This window comes from Hylobates moloch, unplaced genomic scaffold (genome assembly GCF_009828535.3).
Source record: "Hylobates moloch isolate HMO894 unplaced genomic scaffold, HMol_V3 SCAFFOLD_2, whole genome shotgun sequence".
NCBI classification, from domain to species: domain Eukaryota; kingdom Metazoa; phylum Chordata; class Mammalia; order Primates; family Hylobatidae; genus Hylobates; species Hylobates moloch.
In genome coordinates this window covers 14,632,741-14,657,091 of record NW_026652277.1, presented here as the reverse complement: position 1 = coordinate 14,657,091, position 24,351 = coordinate 14,632,741, and the positions used below count along the sequence as shown (strand labels likewise).

General features: G+C 45.8%; 1 protein-coding gene across 3 annotated transcripts in view; it reads left to right on the top strand.

Moving 5' to 3' along the window:
* Positions 1-24,351, top strand: part of DHTKD1 (dehydrogenase E1 and transketolase domain containing 1) — a 54,698-nt gene that overhangs the window by 17,638 nt on the left and 12,709 nt on the right. For all 3 annotated transcript variants that reach the window (XR_009211195.1, XM_058431909.1, XM_032162315.2), the window contains exons 5-12: positions 218-487; positions 2,822-2,993; positions 5,703-5,901; positions 9,591-9,903; positions 12,084-12,168; positions 12,946-13,085; positions 18,201-18,351; positions 19,849-19,955. Coding sequence is in view for 2 of the 3 variants with exons in the window: in XM_058431909.1 (XP_058287892.1) it covers positions 218-487; positions 2,822-2,993; positions 5,703-5,901; positions 9,591-9,903; positions 12,084-12,168; positions 12,946-13,085; positions 18,201-18,351; positions 19,849-19,955 (1,437 nt within the window). In the remaining variant the exon portion in view is untranslated. The remainder of the gene's footprint in view (positions 1-217; positions 488-2,821; positions 2,994-5,702; positions 5,902-9,590; positions 9,904-12,083; positions 12,169-12,945; positions 13,086-18,200; positions 18,352-19,848; positions 19,956-24,351) is intronic.

Here is a 24,351-nt window from a genome sequence, read left to right as displayed (position 1 = left end):
GAGACGGGGTTTCATCATGTTGACCGGGCTGGTCCCGAACTCCTGACCTCAAGTGATCTTCCCACCTCAGCCTCCCAAAGTGCTGGAATTACAGGCATAAGCCACCACTCCTGGCTTTAAATTTTCGTTTTCATTGTATGATTTCAACTCAGCACTTCTTCCCTAGCCTCCATTGTGATGAATGCCATGTTTTTCCTTTTGAATGTATCCACAATAGCTGATGTTCCGTAAAATGCGAGGCTTAAGTGAGTTTCCAGAGAATTTCTCAGCCACTGGAGACGTCCTGTCTCACCTGACCTCCTCTGTGGACCTGGACTTCGGGGCGCACCATCCCCTCCACGTGACGATGCTGCCCAATCCCTCGCATCTGGAGGCCGTCAACCCTGTGGCCGTGGGCAAAACTCGTGGCAGGCAGCAATCTCGCCAAGATGGCGATTACTCTCCAGACAACTCAGCCCAGCCGGGGGACAGGGTCATTTGCTTACAGGTACTTGGAGCTTCTGGAAGTGAGGCCAGAGGTGGGGAAAACTGGGAAGAATGTGTCGGTTGGGAGGGCTGAAAGCAGATGGCAGACATTCATGATGAAACTAAGATGACCTTTTGGAAAAAGATTCTGGGATTGTTTTAAAAACTAACAGGAGATTCTTGAGGTTTAGTCTTGGGGCAACTGGCTTTAGCCTGGGCCTTCCACTTCTGTTTTCCTTGCTTGGCTCATGAATTAACTTAGGGGTATGGGCTGGCAAACCTGCTCCTTCTGAGAGCACAGATGTCATTATTTCTCTGGAAGTATGGCTCTCCTGGAAACTTCGTGATATCCATACATCTAACAAGACAAGTGTGAAAAAAAAAAAGACTTTAAGTGTAGTTTTACTTCGTTTCTTGTTTACTTTATTATCTTTTCTTTTTTATTGCTTTTTATTTTGAGACCAAGTCTCGCTCTGTCACTCAGGCTGGAGTGCAGTGGCGAAATTTCAGCTCGCTGCAACCTCTGCCTCCTGGGTTCAAGTGATTCTCCTGCCTCAGCCTCCCAAGTAGCTGGGACTACAGGCACGTGCCACCACGCTCAGCTAATTTTTGTATTTTTAGTAGAGACAGGGTTTCACCATGTTGGCCAGCCTGGTCTCGAACTCCTGACCTCAAGTGATCCTCCCACCTCAGCCTCCCAAAGTGCTGAGATTACAGGCATGAGCCACACTATACCTGGCCTATTTTTTTTTTTTTTTTTTTTGCCTGTTTATTTTAAAATGAAGGTCTTTGGCATTAAGGCAAATAACACAATGATCAGTGTGGTTTGTTCTTCTTCTACCCTGTCTCCCAGTTTTTGGTAACACAACAAGTATCTTTTAGAGGTTTGGGCTGTGGTCATGTTTCTTCTGTGAGTATTCATTTAAATATGAACCTTTAACTGCAGGAGATCATGAACGCTGGATTTCAGAATCAGTCTTCAAATTCCACAGAAATAGATAAATATATAAGGCAACCAAATATTCTATTATGCCTATGAATAGCCACGTTATCTTATGCATTTTAATTTTTCACAGGCCAGAAACATGTAGTGAGTAAATTGGGAGTAGGCAGAATTGGATTTCATTATGATATGGCCGGCCCTTCCTTCCTTCCTTCCTTCCTTCCTTTTTTCCTTCCTTCCTTCCTTTTTTCCTTCCTTCCTTCCTTCCTTCCTTGCTTCCTTCCTTTTTTCTGTCCTTCCTTCCTTCCTTTTTCCTTCCTTCCTTCTCTCCTTCCTTCCTTCCCTCCTTCCTTCCTTCCCTCCTTCCTTCCTTCCTTCTTCTTTCTCTCTCTTTCTTTCAAGATGGGGGTCTCAATCTTTTGTCCAGGCGGGAGTGCAATGGTGCAATCATAGCTCACTGCAGCCTCAAATGCCTGGTCTCAAGCAATCTTCCTGTCTCAGCCTCCTGAGTAGCTGGGCCTACAGGTGCGTGCCATCATACCTGGCTGATTTATTTTATTTTATTTTGTGGAGACATGATCTTGCTGGGTTGGCCAAGCTGGTTTCAAATTCCTAGCTTCAAGCAACCCTCCTGCCTTGGCCTCCCAAAGTGTAGATATTACAGGTGTGAACCACTGCACCTGGCCTGATAGGGTGTTTCTAAATAGAAATCTTGAAATCATCAGCCAGACATTCTGTTTACCTTTCACATAATTTATAATACTCTATTTTAATCCTTCATTTTTACCCAGTACCTTGAGCTGATCTTAAGACTGTGATGGCGGGCGCCTGTAGTCCCAGCTACGTGAGAGGCTGAGGCAGGAGAATGGCATGAACCCGGGAGGCGGAGCTTGCAGTGAGCCGAGATTGCACCACTGCACTCCCACCTGGGCCACAGAGCAAGACTCTGTCTCAAAAAAAAAAAAAGATTGACTTCTGAAATAAAAGGTGAAAAGGCCATTTTCTTTAAAATGATGATAAATGAGGCTGGTCGCTGTGGCTCATGCCTGTAATCCCAGCACTTTGGGAGGCCGAGGAGGGTGGATCACCTGAGGTCAGAAGTTCGAGACCAGCCTGACCAACATGGTGAAACCCCGTTTCTACTAAACATACAAAAAATTAGCCGGATGTGGTGGTGCATGCCTATAATCCCAGCTACTAGGGAAGCTGAGGCAGGAGAATCGCTTGAGCCCGGGAGGCAGACGATGCAGTGAGCTGAGATCGTGTCATTTTACTCCAGCCTGGGCGAAAGAGCAAGACTCTGTCTCAAAAAAAAAAAAAAAAGAAAGAAAAATTATTCCAACCTGAAAACCTAAATTTCTTAATCCCTTATGTTTCTTTTCTCCCCACCGCTCCCCTTGCCTCATGATTTAGGTCCATGGTGATGCTTCTTTCTGTGGTCAAGGGATTGTTCCTGAAACATTCACGCTGTCCAATCTCCCGCATTTCAGAATTGGTGGGAGTGTACATTTGATTGTTAATAACCAGCTGGGTTACACCACTCCAGCCGAAAGAGGAAGGTCTTCTTTATACTGCAGTGATATTGGTACGTAACACAGGGAGGAACTGATGTTGCTGAAGCCGACATGGAATTCCTAGGGAAACCTCTGGTGCACACAGAACAATGAGCCTCACTGATTATCCCTCCTTTCATTTAATTAATTAATTAATTAATTAAATTTTTGAGACGGAGTCTTGCTCTGTCACCCAGGCTGTAGTGCAGCAGCACGATCTCAGCTCACTGCAACTTCTGCCTCCCGAGTTCAAGTGATCTTCTTGCCTCAGCCTCCTGATTAGCTGGGACCACGTGCATGCACCATCATGTCTGGATAATTTTTTTTTTTTTTTTTTTAAGATGGAGTCTCACTCTGTTGTCCAGGCTGGAGTACATGATCTCAGCTTACTGCAACCTCCGCCTTTTGGGGGCAAGTGATTCTCGTGCCTCAGCCTCCCAAGTAGTTGGGACTACAGGCGTACACCACCACACCTGTCTAATTTTTGTATTTCTACTAGAGACAGGGTTTCACCATGTTGGCAGGCTGGTCTCGAACTCCTGGCCTCTGGTGATCCGCCTGCTTAGGCCTCCCAAAGTGCTGGGATTATAGGCATGAGCCACCATGCCCAGCCTATCAGTGTGATTTTTAAATCTAAAGAAATAAGACAAGGATGGAGCCACAGTGTGCCATCTGAAATTTCTTATAACTGGATGGGTAATCTGGTGCAAGTCAGAGATCAGCACAATGAGTACAACACCAGAGTCGTTATCTCCAGGATATTCAAACTTGGAGCGCCTGGGGCTTAGTGAAAAGGGATATGTTCAACTACTAAACTTGGTGAAATAGTATAGTTAGAAATAAGATGTGAAGGCCGGGCACGGTGGCTCACGTCTGTAATCCTAGCACTTTGGGAGGCCGAGGCAGGTGGATCACCTGAGCTTGGGAGTTCAAGATCAGCCTGACCAACATGGAGAAACCCTGTCTCTAATAAAAACACAAAATTAGCCGGGCATGGTGTCGCATGCCTGTAATCCCAGCTGCTCGGGAGGCTGAGACAGGAGAATCACTTGAACCTGGGAGGCGGAGGTTGCCGTGAGCCAAGATCAGGCCATTGCACTCTAGCCTGGGCAACAAGAGCGAAACTCCGGCTGGGCGCTGTGGCTCACGACTGTAATCCCAGCACTTTGGGAGGCCGAGGCAGGCAGATCACAAGATCAGGAGATCGAGACCATCCTGGCTAGCATGGTGAAACCCCGTCTCTACTAAAAAGTACAAAAAAAAAACTAGCCGGGCGTGGTGGCGGGTGCCTGTAGTCCCAGCTACTCGGGAGGCTGAGGCAGGAGAATGGCGTGAACCCTGGAGGCAGAGCCTGCAGTGAGCCTAGATCGAGCCATTGCACTCCAGCCTGGGCGACAGAGCGAGACTCTGTCTCAAAAAAAAAAAAAAAAGGCGAAAGTCCGTCTCAAAGGAAAAAAAAAAAGAAAGAAGATGTGAAGAATCAAAGTCAGCTTCTTTTTTACCTGTGGAAATTGGTAGGTTTTTTGTTGTTGTTGTTGTTTTGAGAGTCTTGCTCTGTTACTCAGACTGGAGTGCAGTGGTATAATCATGGCTCACTGCAGCCTTGACATCCCTGGCTCAACAGATCCTCCCTTCTCAGCCTCCTTAGTAGCTGGGATTTACAGACACATGCTACCATGCACAGCTAATTTTTTTTTTTTTTTTTTTTGAGATGGAGTTTCACTCTTGGCACCCAGGCTGGAGTGCAATGGCGCCATCTCGGCTCACCACAGCCTCCGCCTCCCAGGTTCAAGCAATTCTCCTGCCTCGGCCTCCCAAGCAGCTGTGATTATAGGTGTCCACCACCACGCCCAGCTAAATGTTGTGTTTTTAGTAGAGACGGGGTTTCACGTGTTGGTCAGGCTGGTCTCAAACTCCTGACCTCAGGTAATTCACCTGCCTCAGCCTCCCAAAGTACTGGGATTACAGGCGTGAGCCACTGCACCTGGCCACAGCTAATTTTTAAAATAATTTTTGTAGAGATTGAGTCACCGTGTTGCCCAGACTGGTCTTGAACCTCTGGTTTTATGTGATCCCTCTTCAGCCTTCCAGATTGCTGAGATTACAGGCGTGAACCACTGTGCCAGGCTGAAATTGGTCGTCTTAAGAGAAAGACAGGGCTGTTATTACCCATTCCCAGTTTCACAGATTACAAGGCTGTTTGATGGTAGCAGCTATTCTCCTTTTATACAAACAGCCTGGACTGGATGCCTCTTGGGCTTGTTTATGTGAATCCTTTATGATTAGTCTCATGAAGATACTGAAGATCCATTCTTGAGCTTCTTTGGAGAAAAATTATCTTTTTCTAGGGTACATCCTTTAATGACCCTTTTATCTCAGGGAGAAAGAGAGTAATAATAATAACAATAACAAAATAAATATTAACTACTATGTACCAGGCACTGTTAGGCATTACAATGGTATGTGCATTCACTCACTGAACCTTTGCACCATCACTAAGAGGTAGGAGCCCCATTCCCGGGTCATAGATAAGTAGGCTGAGATTTGTAGCTTTACCAAGGTCACACAATAAGTCCCAGAGTTGGAACTTGTCAGCTGGTCTCCAAAGCTGGGGTTGTTAACCAAACCAATATCTACCTGTGAGGACTGGGCTGTCTTTTGATGCAGGAAGTAGGGCTTAGAGAGAGCCAGTGTCATTCTGGGTTAACTGTCCTGTTTCGGCTTGGTCTTCTGTCCTTCAGGGAAGCTTGTGGGCTGTGCCATCATCCATGTCAATGGAGACAGCCCAGAGGAAGTGGTCCGTGCCACACGACTGGCTTTTGAGTACCAACGCCAGTTCCGCAAGGATGTGATTATTGATCTGTTGTGCTACAGGCAGTGGGGCCACAATGAGCTGGATGAGCCATTCTTCACCAACCCCATCATGTACAAAATCATCAGGTATAATTATAAACCCTTGTGTGATATGCCCCCTAAAAATTAAAATTATTATTTTTTTTCTTGAGATGGAATCTTGCTTTGTTGCCCAGTCTGGAATGCAGTAGCACGATCTTGGCTCACTGCAATCTCCACCTCCCAGGTTCAAGTGATCCTCCTGCCTCAAGTGATCCTCTTGCCTCAACCTCCCGAGTAGCTGGGATTACAGGCATGTGCCTCCGTGCCTGGCTAGTTTTCGTACTTTTTAGTAGAGACAGAATTTTGCCATGTTGGCCAGGCTGATGTCAAACTCCTGATCTCAGGTGATCTGCCTGCCTCGCCCTCCCAAAGTGCTGGGATTACAGGCATGAGCCACCATGCCCAGGCAGGACATGAAACTTTCAAAGCTAAAGCTGACACAGTTCTGGGCTGAAATGCAGGTGGCACAGTCTTGGCTCACTGCAACCTCTGCCTCCTGGGTTCAAGCAATTGCAATTCTTGTGCCTCAGCTTCCTGAGTAGCTGGGATTACAGGTATGCATCACCACGCCTGGCTAATCTTTGTATTTTTAGTAGAGACAGGGGTTTCGCCATGTTGTCTAGGCTGGTCTTGAACTCCTGGTCTCAAGTAATCCACCCGCCTTGGTCTCCCAAAGTGCTGGGATTACAGGCATGAGCCACCGTGCCTGGCCTCCCATACTCTTCACACTTGACATGGTTCCTCATTGAATAGAGAAAGGGCAATTTAGCAACGCAGCAGATGGGAAGATTGAATTAAGCAAACCTCGCCCAAATCTATTTACTGCAGTGTCGGCAGGACCAGAAATAGAACCTCAGTGATTCATTGCTACAAACCATAGCTGCAGACCTGCCTGGCACCTTGGTGAGAGGTAACTCGGAAGATTCTAATGAATGTTCAGAACCATGCTGTCCAAGATGGAAGCCACTAGCCATCGGTGGCTATTGAGTACTTGAAAAGTGGCTGGTCCTGATTAATGTGCTGTAAGGATAATACACACACCATATTTTAAAGACTTAGCTTGTAAAAATATAAACCCAAACTAGTATTTTTTAAATTTATTAGATATGGGAATTACAATATAATGAGTATATTGACTTAAATAAAATATATTATTGAAATGGCCAGGTGCAGTGGCTTATGCCTGTAATCCCAGCACTTTGGGAGGCCAAGGTGGGTGGATCACTTGAGGTCAGGAGTTTGAGACCAGCCTGGCCAACATGGTGAAACCCCGACTCTACTAAAAATAGAAAAATTTGGCCAGGCGCAGTGGCTCACCCCTGTAATCCCAGCGCTTTGGGAGGCCGAGGCGGGCGGATAACGAGGTCAGGAGATCGAGACCATCCTGACTAACAGTAATAAAAATACAAAAAATTAGCTGGTCGTGGTGGCAGGCGCCTGTAGTCCCAGCTACTCGGGAGGCTGAGGCAGGAGAATGGCATGAACCCAGGAGGCGGAGCTTGCAGTGAGCCGAGATCGCACCACTGCACTCCAGCCTGGGTGGCAGAGCCAGACTCTGTCTCAAAAAAAAAAAAAAAAAAAAAAAGAAAAGAAAAGAAAAAGAAAAATTAGCCAGCATTGTGGCGCGTGCCTGTAGTCCCAGCTACTCGGGAGGCTAAGGCAACAGAATTGCTTGAACTGGGGAGGCGGAGGTTGCAGTGAGCTGAGATCGTGCCACTGCATTCCAGCCTGGGCGACAGAGCCAGACTCCGTCTCAAAGAAAAAAAACAAAAAGAAAAGAAATTAATTTCACCTGTTTCTTTTTATCTTTTCTAATGTGACTGCCAGAAAATTTTAAATTACTCTTGGCTTGCATTTCATTTCTGTCCCATGGTGCTGATTCAGATGGTTAATGTGACAGAGGGGGAATTTGTTACTTTGGAACTTCCTTTTCTAGATACTAGAAAATAAAATAGATTCCCCTCCTCCAAGTTTATTTCCTTATAGATATAAATTAAAGCAGAGGAATACACATTTTATGAGCTTTTCTGATCCTTGGTACCAGAAAGAGGACTGCTCTCAGAAGAACTAATTGTGTTCTGTTGAGCTCTGAATTTAGCAGCTGAATGACTCAATGAACCTCAGGGCCCTATTTTATTTTATTTATTTTTTTGAGACATGGTCTTGCTCTGTTGCCCAGGCTGTAGTACAGTGGTATGATCACGGCTCACTGTAGCCTCGACTTCCTGGGCTCAAGCGATCCTCCCGCCTCCGCCCTCTGAGTACCTGGGACTACAGGCGCTTGCCACTACGCCTGACTAGTTGGGGTCTCACAGCATTACCCAAGCTGGTCTCGCCGTCTGCCCATCTCGGCCTCCCAAAGTTCTGGGATTGCAGGCATGAGCCTCCTCACCTGGCCCCAGGGCCTTATCTTTAAAATCTATCCTGCTTTCTTCTCTCTTATCAGGATTAAATATGATAATACATGTGAATAGACTTTATAGTTTAAAGTATTACATGAATGTAGAGTGACATTTATTGTAACACCCAGGTGCTAATGATTGTAGTTAGAGGATGATAGACGCAACCTGAAAGACTGCGACTTTCAGAGACTGGGGCAACTTTGGATTCCATACCTTTTTAGATAAAGAGGGGTGCTGATTGGATAGACAGTGTGAGTCAGTCTTGGAAATAATTGTCAAAATTTACTAAATCATAGAAAAACTCTGTTAATTATTTCTGCTTGGATGCAGACAAAAACTTATAAAGATAAATTTGTTTTCTCTTACTTGCCTGGAAAAGAGGTTGTTACTATGAGTGCCTTCATTTACTAAATTAATTTATTATATTTAGGCCAGGCGCGGTGGCTCATGCTTGTAATCCCAGCACTTTGGGAGGCCAAGGCAGGCGGATCACGAGGTCAGGAGATCGAGACCATGGTGAAACCCCGTCTCTACTAAAAATACAAAAAAATTAGCTGGGCGTGGTGGCGGGCGCCTGTAGTCCCAGCTACTCGGAGAGGCTGAGGCAGGAGAATGGCGTGAACCTGGGAGGCGGAGCTTGCAGTGAGCCAAGATTGCGCCACTGCACTCCAGCCTGGGCGACAGAGCGAGACTCCATCTCAAAAAAAAAAAAAAAATTTATTATATTTAACATTGTATATTTATTTTGTTTATGTTTTATAAACTTATTGAGATGAACATGACATAATATAAAATTGGCTGTCTTAATGTGAACAACTCAGTGGCATTTATTTACCTTCACAAAGTGGTGCCACCACTACTTCTATCTAGTTCCAAAACATTTTTCCTGAATGGCTTTTTATTTTATTTTTATTTATTTTCAATTTTATTTATTTATTTTTTGAGACAGAGTTTCACTTTTGTTGCCGAGGCTGGAGTGCAATGGTGCCATCTCGGCTCACTGCAACCTCTGCCTCTTAGGTTCAAGCAATTCTACTGCCTCAGCCTCCTGAGTAGCTGGGATTACAGGCGCCCGCCGCCATGCCAAGCTAATTTTTTGTATTTTTAGTAGAGACGGGGTTTCATCACGTTGGCCAGGCTGGTCCCGAACTCCTGACCTCAGGTAATCCACCCACCTTGGCCTCCCAAAATGCTGAGATTGCAGGTGTGAGCCACTGCACCTGTCGAATGCCTTTTTAGAGTGCTGACACTCCACCGCCCTTGACAGTGACTCTGTCTCTATTAGATTGTTACATGTCAGATTGAGTTTTGTTTCTTCTCTTTCTTGGACAGAGCTCGAAAGAGCATTCCAGACACATATGCAGAGCACCTCATCGCTGGTGGACTCATGACGCAGGAGGAGGTGTCTGAAATAAAATCCTCCTACTATGCCAAGTTGAATGATCACTTAAATAACATGGCCCACTACAGCCCCCCTGCCCTGAACCTGCAGGCCCACTGGCAGGGCCTGGCTCAGCCAGAAGCGCGAATCACCACCTGGAATACAGGTGTGCCCCTCGACCTCCTGCGGTTTGTTGGTGTGAAGTCTGTAGAGGTGCCGAGAGAGCTGCAGATGCACAGTCACCTGCTGAAGACACATATTCAGGTGGGCAGCCTCCAAATGGCTGGTTATTGCTTCTCCTTCCTGCTCAGCAAAGGGACTGATGTTGGTCTGGTCTTTTCGGTTGGCTGATTCATTTGATAAATATTTATTGTGTGTCATTAGGTTTTAGAAACTGATCCTAGTGTTGTTTTGGTATTGATAGTCAGTTACCTCAGATTTTCTCTTCTTTTCTTTTTCCTCCGTGTACTTATTTACTTACGCATGTTCATACATTACATATACGTGGAATACATGCACACTATAAAAAATACAGAAATACAAGAATGTCTGTTTTTGTTTTTCCAACCAGTGAGTAGAAAACACTTTGTTTCAGGTGGTTTAAATAAAAGAAACAAAAATCAACACACATACCCCAAAGTAGCCCCTTAAACATGCTGATGTTTTACGTATTGCCTTAGGATCACTGTAGGATGACAAACCACCCTGGTGGGCCTGGGACATAGGGGTTTTCTGGAATGTGGGACTTTCAGTGCTAAAACAAGGAGAGCAAAGAGTTAAAGGTCTTTATCTTTCTTAAGCTTGGATGAAGGAACTTTGCCCTCTGAATTATTTTATTTTATGTTATTTTTGAGATGGAATCTCACTCTGTCGCCCAGGCTGGTGTGCAGTGGTGTGATCTCAGCTCACTGCAACCTCCACTTCCCAGGTTCAAACGATTCTCCTGCCTCAGCCTCCTGAGTAGCTGGGATTACAGGCACGTGCCACCACGCCCAGCTAATTTTTGTATTTTTAGTAGAGATAGGTTTTCACCATGTTGGCCAGGTTGGTCTTGAACTCCTGACCTCAATTGATCCATCCACTTTGGCCTCCCAAAGTGCTGGGATTGCAGGTGTGAGCCACCGTGCCCAACATGAATTATTTTCAAACACTAACTTGGCCAGGCATAGTGGCTCCTATCTGTAATACTAGTGCTTTGGAAGGCCAAGGTGGAAGGATTGCTTGAGCCTAGAAATTCAAGACCAGCCTGGGCAACATAGTGAGGACTTATCGCTAGTAAAGATTAAAAAATTAGCCTGGAATGGTGGCGCATGCCTGTAGTCTCAGCTCCTCAGGAGGCTGAGGTGGGAGGATTGCTTGAGCCCAGAAGGTCGAGCCTGCAGTGAGCTGAGATTGCGCCACTGTACTCTAGCCTGGGTGACAGAATAAGACCCTGTTTCTCCAAAAAAAGGAAATTTAAAAAAAACAACAACCCACTAACTCTAAGTTTTTATTATAGGTACAGAGACTATTACAACAAACTATGAATACATACTCATCACCCAGCTTAGGAAATAGGATGTTATAAATACAGTTCCCCACATACCCCTCCTTGATCCGTCTCCTCCCACCTCCGCAGAGGTAACCAGTAACCTAAGCACGTGTTTGTTTTGCCTGTTTTAAAATTGTATATAGGCCAGGTGTGGTGGCTCACGCCTGTAATCCCAGCACTTTGGGAGGCTGAGCTTGGCAGATCGTTTGAGTTCAGGGGTTCAAGACCAGTCTGACCAACATGGCGAAACCCCTTCTCCACTAAAAAGTACAAAAATTAGCTGGGTGTGGTGGTGCGCACCTGTAGTCCCAGCTACTTAGGAGACTGAGGCAGGAGAATCACTTGAACCAGGGAGGCCGAGGTTGCAATCAGCCAAGATCGCGCCGCTGCACTCCAGCCTGGGTGACAGAGTGAGACTGCCTCAGGAAAAAAAAAAAAAAGCTGTATATAATTGCTCTCCTTCTCTAATGTATCCTTTTGCACTGTTTTTATTCAGCATTGTTTTTGATGCTTAATTTTGTTGGGTTTTTTTTGTTTTGTTTTTTTTTTGAGATCGAGTCTTGCTCTGTCGCCCAGGCTATATAGTGTATGGAGCCATCTCAGCTCACTGCAACCTCCGTCTCTCAGGTTCCAGTGATTCCCTGCCTCAGCTTCCTGAGTAGCTGGGATCATAGAGACACGCCGCCAAGCCTAGCTAATTTTTGTATATTTAGTAGAGATGGAGTTTCACCATGTTGTCCAGGCTAGTCTTGAACTCCTTACCTCAAGTGATCCACCCGCCTCGGCCTCCCAAAGTGCTGGGATTACAGGCATGAGCCACCATGCGCGGCCTGCATTAAATTTTTTGTACTCATTGTGAAAAAGGAAATGGACTCTTAGACATTCCTTTTTTTTCTTCCTCTGAATTTTACAGTCCAGAATGGAGAAGGTGATGGACGGAACCAAGCTAGACTGGGCCACCGCGGAAGCTCTTGCCTTGGGTTCCTTACTTGCTCAAGGTAAGAATTTTCTTTCTTTCTTTTTTTTTTTTTTTTTTAGTCTTGCCCTGTCGCCCAGGCTGGAATACAGTGGTGTGATCTCAGCTCACTGCAACCTCTGCCTCCCAGGTTCAAGCGATTCTCCTGCCCCCGCCTCCCAAGTAGGGCGCGCCACCACGCCCAGCTAATTTTTGTATTTTCAGTAGAGATGGGTTTTCACTATCTTGGTCAGGCTGGTCTCAAACTCTTGACCTCATGATCCACCTGCCTCGGCCTCCCAAAGTGCTAGAATTACAGGCGTGAGCCACCGTGCCCAGCCAAGGTAAGAATTTTCTGTCTAGCTAGTAGAGAGTACTTTTAATCACATTTGCTACCTGTTACCTTTGCAGTTTATTTGAGTTATAACTACCTCCCATTGTGTTCATTGACCAGAGAGGTTCTAAAATATGTTAATTTTTCTTTCTTGACAATATTACTTAATTGTAGTATAAGTCATGCTGACAACCTTCATCAGAGTGTAGACATAGGACAGTTATGCCTGGGAAACAAAGGGCTAGTGCTGGATGTACTGGAAAGATAGTTTTCTCTAAAAATTGCAGGGCACATGATACCTCTCCATTCTTATACAATCTCATCTTAACTATAGACTTTTGAATAGCAGATAGCATATATTAATAACTATCTGTTATCCTAAGGAAGATTCTGAAGATTAAGCCAGTATATAAGAATTTAGAGTCACCATGCCTTATTATTAGGTTATTTATGGGAATCTGACTTTTTTTTTCTTGCTTGCTTAAGGTTTTAATGTTCGTCTAAGTGGCCAAGATGTTGGCCGTGGAACTTTCAGTCACAGGCATGCAATGGTGGTTTGCCAGGAGACCGATGATACCTACATCCCCCTGAACCATATGGACCCAAATCAGAAGGGGTTTCTAGAGGTGAGATGTTTCCATAGCTGTTGTAAAATCCAGGTGCCAATGATTACGCTTCCAGGATTCTTAGAATAAGTAGGAACAAGTGCTGGCAACTTTGGGTTCAGTACTTTTGGAAGTAAAGGGGTGCTAAATGGGTGGATGAGGTGGGTCTGTCAATTTGGGATGGAAGTAACCCACTAGAGAGTAGGCTGGAGCTTTCTTCTTCTGATGACATATCTTTAATTATGTAAATGTCAAATCGATGTGTGTTTTGTCAACTCAAAGTTGACATTATCATCTGCATATTGCTGTAATTCATTAAAGTTAGTCAAAGATGTGGATAAGTCAGTATTCCTTGCCTACTTAAGGAAAGCAAAATCATACATCCTCAAGGTTACCTGTTCCTTAAGGTATGATCGGCTTGACAAATGTACACATAACCGTGTATTTCTTTCTTTTTTTTTGGAGACTTAATCGTCCTCTATTGCCCAGGCTGGAGTGCAGTGGTGCCATCTTGGCTCACTGCAACCTCTACCTCCCAGGCTCAAGGGATCCTCATGCTTCAGCCTCCCGAGTAGCTGGGACCATGGGCATGAGGTGCCATTCCTGGCTAATTTTTTTATTTTTAGTAGAGATGGAATTTCACCATGTTGCCCAGGCTGGTCTTGAACTCCTGGCCTCAAGCAGTCCACCTGCCTTGGCCTCCCGAAGCGCTGGAAGTATAGGTGTGAGCCACTGCACCCAGCCAGATATAACCATGTATTTCTGTGTGGCAGCCTCTGTGCCCTTCTCTTTAGTGCCTTAAGGGCAGTAGTGGAGTCTTCATTTATTTATCTCAAACAATTATTCAAGTGTATAGCACGTGATGTTTATGAAAATAACTTATTCCTTCAGGTAAGTTGAGTGGCATGTCGTCTTCTTTCCTACTCTAGCCATTAGTTTGAGAACATCATTTTGAGTTACTGACACCCTATAAAAAATTCACTTGGCGGCCGGGTGTGGTGGTTCACGCCTGTAATGCCAGCACTTTGGGAGGCTGAGGCGGGCAGATCACAAGGTCAAGACATCAAGACCATCCTGGCCAAAATGGTGAAACCCAATCTCTACTAAAAATACAAAAATTAGCTGGGCGTGGTGGTGTGCATCTGTAGTCCCAGCTACTCAGGAGGTTGAGGCAGGAGAATCACTTGAACCCGGGAGGTGGAGGTTGCAGTGAGCCAAGATTGCGCCACTGCACTCCAGCCTGGCAACAGAGCAAGACTCCGTCTCAAAAAAAAAAAGAAAATTCACTTGGCAAAAGCCACATTTTAGGAAGATAACTGAAGGGATATGGAGCTCATCTTTTCTTTAAGTTAGTCCAAAATCTACCCTTGGATCAAGTCAGATTGCTGAACTAGATACTGAAATGTTTAGCATTCCCCTACCTCAGATGAGGCTTTCATTGAATTGTGCTTTGATATTTATTATCAGTTTTGAATTTTGCTATTGAAAAAGTCCCAATTAAATGCCTTGTGTCTGTTTTGTGGATACTGTTGAAGATTTAATTTATTTTCATTCATTCATTCATTTATTTGAGACGGAGCCTCACTCTGTCGCCCAGGCTGGAGTGCAGTGGCGTGATCTAGGCTCACTGCAAGCTCTGCCTCCTGGGTTGGAGCAGTTCTCCTGCCTCAGCCTCCCAAGTAGCTGGGATTATTTGGCCTCCCAGAGTGCTGGGATTACAGGTGTGAACCACCACGCCTGGCCGAAGATTTAATTTATTATTTAGGCCTGGTGCAGTGGCTCATACCTGTAATCCCAGCACTTTGGGAGGCCAAGGCAGGCAGATCACTTGAGGCCAGGAGTTCAACACTGGCCTGGCCAACATGGCGAAACGCTGTCTCTACTAAAAATACAAAAATTAGTCGGGCATGGTGGCATACGCCTGTAATCCCAGCTACTCGGGAGGTTGAGGCAGGAGAATTGCTTGAACCCAGGAGGCGGAGGTAGTGAGCCGAGATCATACCGCTGCACTCCAGCTTGGGCAACAGAGCAAGACTCTGTCGCAAATAATAATAATAGTAACCTATTATTTAATATCATGTCCTCTATGTGAAGACTCTGGGAGAAACTCCTGCTTGATCTTGGTAGTGAGAGTAGCTGTATTTTCCCAAGTAGTGATCTGCCTTCACTGTCTGTATTGAATTTTGTAACTGACCAGTGTTCCCTTATCAATAATGGCTTCTAGGAAGGGACCGACATCAGGCAGCCTTCATGGTAAGTGAATAGGCCCTTGGGGTGTGTTTTTCCCCCAACTCTGTTGTACATCTCAATCTGTGTGTGTGTGTGTGTGTGTGTGTGTGTGTGTGTGTGTGTGTGTGTGTGACAGGTCCTCCTCTGTTGCCCAGGCTGGAGTCCCATGGTGCAATTATAGCTCACTGTAGCCTCCAGCTCTTAGGTGCAAGCAATCCTCCTGCCTCAGCCTCTCAAGTAGCTGGGACTACAGGCAAGCACCACCACGCCTGGCTAATTTTAAATATTTTGTAGAGATAGGAGTCTCGCTGTGATGGCCAGTGTCATCTTGAATTCCTGGCCTCAAGCAATCCTCCTGCCTTGGCCTCCCAGAGTGCTGGGATTATAGGCGTGAGCCGCCATGCCCAGCCTAGAGCGTTTTTATTTTTTTAAATAAAAGCTTTATTGAGCTATAACTCATAAAATTCAACCTCTCAGTGTGTACACTTGAGCAGTTTGTCGTCTATTCACAGAGTTGTGCATCATCACCACTATCTAATTTTAGAACATTTTCATTACCCTAGAAAGCAAGCCCACGCCTGTCAGCAGTCACTGCCCACTCCTTCCTCCCTCCAGCCCCTGGACACCACTCATCGACTGTTTGTTTCTATTGATCTGACTATTTTGGATGTTTCATGTGAATAGAATGGTATAACATGTGGCCTTTTGGGACTGGCTTCTTTGACTTGGCATCATGTTTTCAAGGTCCATCTATGCGTGTAGCATGTATCAGTACATCCTTCTTTTTTTTGAGACCAAGTCTTGCTCTGTTGCCCAGGCTGGAGTGCAGTGGCGCAATCTCGGCTCACTGCATCCTCAGATTCCTAGGTTAAAGTGATTCTCCCACCTCAGCCTCCCAAGTAGCTGGGATTGCAGGTGTGCACCACCAGGCCCTGCTAATTTTTGAATTTGTAGCAGAGACAGGGTCTTGTCACATTGGCCAGGCTCATCTCAAACTTTTGACCTCAAGTGATCTGCCCATCTCAGCCTCCCAAAGTGCTGAGATTACAGGCATGAGCCACCACACTCTGCCCATCCTTCCTTTTTATTCCAAAATAATATTCTATAAAGGTGTAACTTAAACATGTATTTTTTTAAAATTTGAAAGAAACACAAAATTACCAAAATGTTGTATACAGTAAGGAACTTTTTCTCATCTTTATTTTTTCTTTTGAGACAGGGTCTCGCTCTGTCACGCAGGCTGGAGTGTAGTGACACAGTCACTGCTCACTGCAGCCTTGACCTCCTGTGTCCAAGTGATCCTCCTAGCTCCTTTTTTTCATCTTGAACCATCTGAGAGCAAGTTGTATCCCTAGTGTGTATTTCCACAAACAGGGACATCCTTCTCCATCATAACACACCAAAATCAGGAAATGAACACAGACATGACTACCATGTATTTCTCAAACTAAGATCAACAATTTTTTTCTTTTTTTTTTTTTTTTTAGGCAAAGTCTCATTCTATTGCCCAGGCTGGAGTGCAGTGGCACAATCTCGGCTCAATGTAACCTCCACCTCTCAGGTTCAAGCAATCCTCCCACCTCAGCCTCTTGAGTAGCTCAATGCAACCTCCGCCTCCCAGGTTCAAGCAATCCTCCCACCTCAGCCTCTTGAGGCCTGCATCACCATGCTCGGCTAATTTTTGTATTTTTTGTAGAGACTGGGTTTCCTCCATGTTGGCCAGGCTGGTCTCGAACTCCTTACCTCAGGTGATCCGCCTGCCTTGACCTCCCAAAGTGCTGGGATTATGTATTGCATTTAATTGTCATGTCTTTTTAACCTTCTCAGAGATATAATTTGTATTCTGCTTTTTTTAATGTTAACATATCATGATGGTTCTTTTGATGTACCATGCAAATACGGTGTTAGAATAATGATTTTAACCAAAGGTAGGCCTTTATTTTTTAACTTTCCTCACTTTGTTTCGTGACAATTTTTTTTTCTTTTTTTTTTTTTGAGACAGGGTCTCACTGTGTCATGCAGGCTGGAGTGCAGTGGTGCGATTATAGCTCACTGTAGTTTCAACCTCCTGGGCTCAAGTGATTCTCCCACCTCAGCCTCCCAAGTAGTTGGGACTACAGGCACGTGCCACCACGCCCAGCTAATTTTTGTCTGCTTTTTGTAGAGACGGGGTTTTGCCATGTTGCCCACGTTGGTCTCAAACTCCTGTGCTCAAGTGATCCTCCCATCTCGGCCTCCCAAATTGTTGGGAGGCCACCACGCCCGGCCACAGGTTTTTGAAAAGCTTAGAAGACACTGTTGAATACTCAGCTCCAGAGGAGGGTCATCTGAGAAGTATATGTGCTTACCCTTGAAGAAACTCTGTAATACCCACATTCTGGCGTCTTTTATCTTTTCCTCTCTTTGTCCCAACTTTTCTCATCTGCATCACTGACACCGAAGAGCAAATCTCTTCTCAAAAGAATGTGGTGATGAGGCCGGGCATGGTGGCTCATGCCTGTAACCCCAGCACTTTGGAGGGCCAAGGTGGGTGGATCACCTGAGCTCAGGAGTTCAAGACCAGCGTGGCCAACATGCTGAAACCCTGTTTCTACTAAAAATACAAAAATTAGCTGGGCGTGGTGGCGGGCGCCTGTAATCCCGCTACTCAGGAGGCTGAGGCAGGAGAATCACTTGAACCTGGGAGGTGGAGGTTGCAGCGAGCTGAGATGGAGCCATTGCACTCCAGCCTGGAAAACAAAAGCGAAACTCCATCTCAAAAAGTAAAAACAAACAAACAAAAAGAATGTGGTGATGAATGAGAGCAAGGCTCCCTCTCCGCACCACCTCCCTTCGATAAGTTCCCAGGAGTCCAGTGCTCTGCCGTGGCCCTCACATGCAGCGTTTCCTTCTCTTTCCTGGGATTAGGTCAGCAACAGCCCCCTGTCAGAAGAGGCCGTCCTGGGATTTGAATATGGGATGAGCATTGAGAGCCCAAAGTTACTGCCCCTATGGGAGGCACAGTTTGGCGATTTCTTGAATGGTGCCCAGATCATCTTTGACACATTCATCTCTGGAGGTTGGTGTCAGCGTGTAGGGTGGGTACAGGTGGGGGTCCTTGCGTGGCCCCAGCCTCACGGGGACAAATGAATGAAAAGGGGCCGCTGCTGCCTTGAGACTCCCGTGTGCAGCGGCACCTCCAGGGAGTTGGGGGTCACCCTGTTATGACGGGAGTGTGGCCACTGTCAGGTTAATGTGTTACTGGGACAAAAACCCAAGCTCTCTGTCTGCAGGAGCACTGGTGCCACCCAGCACCTGTGCCCAGGAGTCAGTAGGGCCATGAAAACCCGCTCCAGTGTCTGAAAGCTTCCGAAGCAGTACTTGCTCACTGTAAAAATTAGAAGTAATTGAAGTAAACGTCTAAGTCTCTCCCCAGACCCAGAATCCCATTTTCCAGGGATGCCCACTCTTGGGTTTTGAATACCTGCCTTAAATCTTTCCTATAGTTATGCTTCTCTGTAACATTTTCACTGGGAGAAAGAAAAGTGCCTGAGGGCCTGGACTTCTGACTTGTCCAGAGACTGTTCTGTTGTGCCCACCACCCCGTTTCAAGACAGTGGCCTGTGTTGTCAGCTGGGCTGTGAGAGTTGTCCGTTCTTTTTTTTTTTTTGAGACGGAGTCTCGCTCTGTCGCCCAGGCTGGAGTGCAGTGGCGCGATCTCGGCTCACTGCAAGCTCCACCTGCTGGGTTTGCACAATTATCCTGCCTCAGCCTCCTGAGTAGCTGGGGCTACATAGGCGCTCATCACCACGCCCGGCTAATTTTTTGTATTTTTAGTAGAGATGGGGTTTCACCGTGTCAGCCAGGATGGTCTCGATCTCCTGACCTCATGATCCACCCACCTCGGCCTCCCAAAGTGCTGGGATTGCGGGTGTGAGCCACTGTGCCCAGCCGGGAGCTCCCATTCTTGTAAGAGTGGTGCCTGTGGTGGTATTGGAGCGGCATGTGCTGTCCAGGAAGCTGGGAACGTTCCCCTTTGGGTTTGTCTTCCACTCGTAAAAGCCCAGGGCCTGTGCCGTGATAGGTTATGGTTTTCTTTTTTGAGACAGTGTCTCACTCTGTTCCTGAGGCTGGTGTGCAGTGGCATGATCTCAGCTCACTGCAACCTCAACCTCCCGGGGTCAAGTGATTCTCCCACCTCAGCCTCCTGAGTAGCTGGGACTACAGACATGTGCCACTACAGCTAGCTAATTTTTGTATTTTTAGTAGAGACAAGGTTTCACCATGTTGGCCAGGCTGGTCTCAAACTCCTAACCTCAAGTGACCTATCCGCCTCAGCCTCCCAAAATTGCTGGGATTACACGTGTGAGCCACCGTGCCTAGCCCATGATAGGTTTTCATTCAATGAAATGGACATTTCCCTAAGTATAGCATAACAGTTCTAGAAGGTGCATGTAATGAAAGCAGTTTTGGGGGGTCAGGCAGAAAACTAACATTGATTTCCCTGGCTGAGTCACGTCAGGCCACTTTGTCCCCGCTTCGTAGAGCTCTCACTCCCCACATGGTACTTTTCCAGGAGAGGCCAAGTGGCTCCTACAAAGTGGCATCGTCATCCTCCTTCCACACGGCTACGACGGGGCTGGGCCAGACCACTCATCCTGTCGAATAGAGCGTTTCCTGCAGGTAAGGCTAATGTCTTCTGGAGCCAAAGAATCATTTTCCTGCTTCCTAGAGCTTTTCTACTTCCTGCGGATAGCTTATCACCCACCTAACTGTAACATAGCTTAGTATTTGAGTGAAACAGATTTGATGCAATGTCAATTTTCTTTGGACACATAATGCCTCAGGTATAATTGTATCATGGTTTTATGGCAATTAAAGTTCTCTTGTGCCAGGATCAGCAGTTATTATACCAGGCTGATCATCAGAATGCCCTAGAGAGGTTTTTTTTTTTTTTTTTGAGATGGGGTCTCGCTCTGCTGCCCAGGCTGGAGTGCAGTGGTGCGATCTTGGCTCACTGCAACCTCTGCCTCGTGGGTTCAAGCGATTCTCCTGCCTCGGCCTCCAAGTAGCTGGGACCACAGGCATATGCCACCATGCCTGGCTAATTTTTGTGTTTTTGGTAGAGATTGGTGTTCTTCCATGTTGGCCAGGCTGGTCTGAAACTCCTGGCCTCAAGTGATCTGCCCGCCTCAGCCTCCCAAAGTGCTGGGATTACAGGCATGAGCCACCAACCCTGGCTGGTTATTAAAACATTTGAAATATCCTCCCAGAAATAGCCATTGTCCTCATTTGGTGTGAATCATTACAAATGTCTCTTTTTGCATGTTATTTCCTTATAGTTTATTATGAAGACTTTCAGATATACAGAAAAGTTGGAAAGAATTTACTGTGAATACTCATATGCCCACTCCCTAGAATTCACCATTATTTTTTATTATACTTGTTTTTTCACATATCTATTCATCTGTCATTCTGGTATCCTTCAATCCATCTTATTTTTTGATTCATTTCAAAATAAATGGAGACATCAGCTGGGCGCAGCTGTAATCCCGGCACTTTGGGAGACCAAGGCAGGTGTATCTCTTGAGGTCAGGAGTTTGAGACCAGCCTGGCTAACATGGTGAAACCCCATATTTACTAAAAAAACAAAAATTAGCCAGGTGTAGTGGCTCATCCCTGTAATCCAAGCTACTCGGGAGCCTGAGGCAGGAGAATCGCTTGAACCCAGGATGCAGAGGTTGCAGTGAGCCGAGATCACGCCACTGCACTCCAGCCTGGACAACAAAGACTCTGTCTCAAAAAATTAAATAAATAAATATTAAATAGAGATATCAATACATGTCACCCCAGGTACTTCAGCATGCATATTGTTAATGATTTTGGCATGTGTGCAGCTAAAATGTATAAATAGATGATAGCTTAATAGATAGGTAGATAGAACAACAGATAGATGGATAGTTACATTAATGATGACATCGAGAATTTTATTTAAAAAGAGATTAGAGTAATGGTAGATAAACTAAAGAATGACATGTGAAATACAAAACTACTAGTTTTTGAAGAAACGGAAAATGAGTAGGTGGGGGATACAGTTTCGGAGTCATCAGCCACTAGATGACATTGACAGTCGTGAGTCTGGATGAAGTCATCAAAGCAGTGAACACAGTGGAGGAGAGAAGGTGCCTGAGCTCTGGGCCCTGGGATAGTCCAACCTCAGAGAATGCGGAGGAGAAGAAGAAGTGAGACGAAGAAGGAGCAACCAGTGAGGTGGGAGGAAGATCTTAGAAAGCAAGCGAAGGAAACATATCAAGGAAGAGGGAGTGTCAGTGTCAATTAAGATGAGGAGTGAAATAATCCCAGCACTTTGAGAGGCCGAGGTGGGAGGATCGCTTGAGCCCAGGAGTTTGAGACCAGCCTGGGCAACATAGTGAGACCCTGTCTCTACTAAAAATATATAAGTAAATAAATAGATGAGGCATGAGAATGAACCACTGGATTTAGAAATCAAGAGTCCATTTGTTGGTTGATGACTGCGGTTTTGATGGAGTGGTAGGGACAAAAGTCTGTCTGGGACATATTAAGGACTATCTAGAGCAACTTGTCCAACCTGTGTCCATGGACCGCATGTGGCTCAGAACAGCTTTGAATGTGGCCCAATACAGGCCGGGCACGGTGGCTCACGCCTGTAATCCCAGCACTTTGGGAGGCTGAGGTGGGCAGATCACGAGGTCAGGAGATCAAGACCATCCTGGCTAACACGGTGAAACCCCATCTCTACTAAAAATACAAAAAATTAGCTGGGCACGGTGGCAGCCGCCTGTAGTCCCAGCTACTTGGGAGACTGAGGCAGGAGAATGGCGTGAACCTGGGAGGCGGAGCTTGCAGTGAGCTGAGATCGCACCACTGCACTCCAGCCTGGGTGACAGAGCAAGACTCTGTCTCAAAAAAAAAAAGAGAATGTGGCCCGATACAAATTCATAAACTTTCTTAAAACATTATTTGTGATTTTTTTTTTTTTTTTTTTTTACCTTATTAGCCATTGTTAGTGTTAGTGTATTTTATGTGTGGCCCAAGACAATTCTTCTTCCAGTGTGGCTCAGGTAAGCCAAAAGATCGGACACCCCTGATTCCTGATTCTAGAGAAAGGAAAGTGTATTTATTTAAAAATTTTTAATTGACAAATGTACAATTGTATATATTAATGGTATAAAATGTGATATTTTGATACAGGTATACATTGTGAAATGATTGAATCAGGCTAATTAACAGACCCATCACCTCACATGCTCACCATTTTTTGTGAAGAGAACATTTAAAATCTATCCTCTTAGCAATTTTCAGGTATATAATATGTTAACTACAGTTACCATCCTGTAAAGTAGATCTCCAGAACTTATTCAAGGGAGGAAAGTTGGCCTAGCATGGTGGCTCACACTTGTAATCCCAGCACTTTGAGAGGCCGAGGTGGGTGGATCACTTGCTCAGGAGTTTGAGACCAGCCTGGGCATCATGGTGAGACCCCATCTCTGCTAAAAATAAAACTAAAAAAATTAGCTGGTCGGGTGGTTCATGCCCATAATCCTCACTACTTGGGAGGCTGAGGCGGGAGGATCACTTGAGCCTGGGAGGCGGAGGTTGTAGTGAGCTGAAGTTGCACCACTGCATTCCAGCCTGGGCGAGAGAGCCAGACCCTGTCTCAAAAAAAAAAACAAAACAAAGGGAGGAAAGTCAACTTAACTCTTTTGAGGACTATTGCTGTAAATAGAACAAGAATGAGACAGTAGCTGGTGGGAAAATTTGTGTCAAGAGTTCTTTTTGTGTTTTGTTTTCTTTTTGTGATGGCGTCTTGCTCTGTCACCCAGGCTGTAGTGCAATGCTGCAGTCTTGGCTCTCTGTATCCTCTGCCTCCCAGGTTCAAGCAATTCTCCTGCCTCAGCCTCCCGAGTAGCTGGGATTACAGGCATGTGCCATGATGCCTGGCTAATTTTTGTATTTTTAGTAGAGACGGGGTTTCACCATGTTGACCAGGCTGCTCTTGAACCCCTGACCTCATGTGATCCTCCCACCTTGGCCTCCCAAAGTGATAGGATTTCAGGCGTGGACCACCATGCCAGGCCTTTGTTTTGTGTTAAAGGTAGGAAATAAGGCCTGTTTGGTGATAGGCATGATCCAGTAGAGAAGAAGAGCATGATGATGTAGGGGTGCAGATAGAAGAACTGAGTGATTTCCTTGCATGGGTAAAATGGGGTGGGCTCTAGTACATGATGGATTAAATTAGCTTTAGACAGGCGCATGGTTGGTGGCAATAAATGGAAGGCAGAGAAGATGGGTGCAGGTGAGAATGTGTGTGTAGATGGTCTGAGGACATGCTCTTAGGTCATTAGCTGAGAGCGGTGATGGAGGAGGAGGTCCTGAGTTTAAAGGTGTGAATTAGTCACCTGGGAAAGAAGGAGAATGAGTGAGTTAGGGAAACAGAGTTTAAGAGTCTAGGGTTCTTAAGGGCCCACCTCAGGTTGTTGGTCAGGATTCTAAAGTAAGACCATCGGTGTGATTTTGTGTTGTCTCCAGCTACCGTCTCTGCAGACATGGAACAGGCAGGAAGTGGGGATTAACTAGGTTTATGGGTTGGAGTGAAGGGTCATGGGAATCAAGGGTGTATGCAGAAAGAAGATGATCATGATTGAGGCCAGGCACAGTGGCTCATGCCTGTAATCCCAGCACTTTGGGTGGCTGAGGTGGGAGGATCACTTGAACCCAGGAGTTTGAGACCAGCCTGGACATCATAACGAGACCCCATCTCTACAAAAATATTAAAATTAGTCAAGTGTGGTAGCAGGCACCTGTAGTCCCAGCTACTTGGGAGGCTCTGGTGGGAGGACTGCTTGAGTCCAGAATTTGAGGTTATAGTGTGCTATGATCATGCCACTGAACTCCAGCCTGGGCGAGAGAGCGAGACTCTGTAACAGCAACAAAAATAATTGTCCAGATTTTGTCAACTCTCTTTCTTTCCTTTCACTGCCTTTGGGGTAGGGTTAAGAGTTATGCCTCGGCTTTCTGTCCCACCAGGATCTTCTGA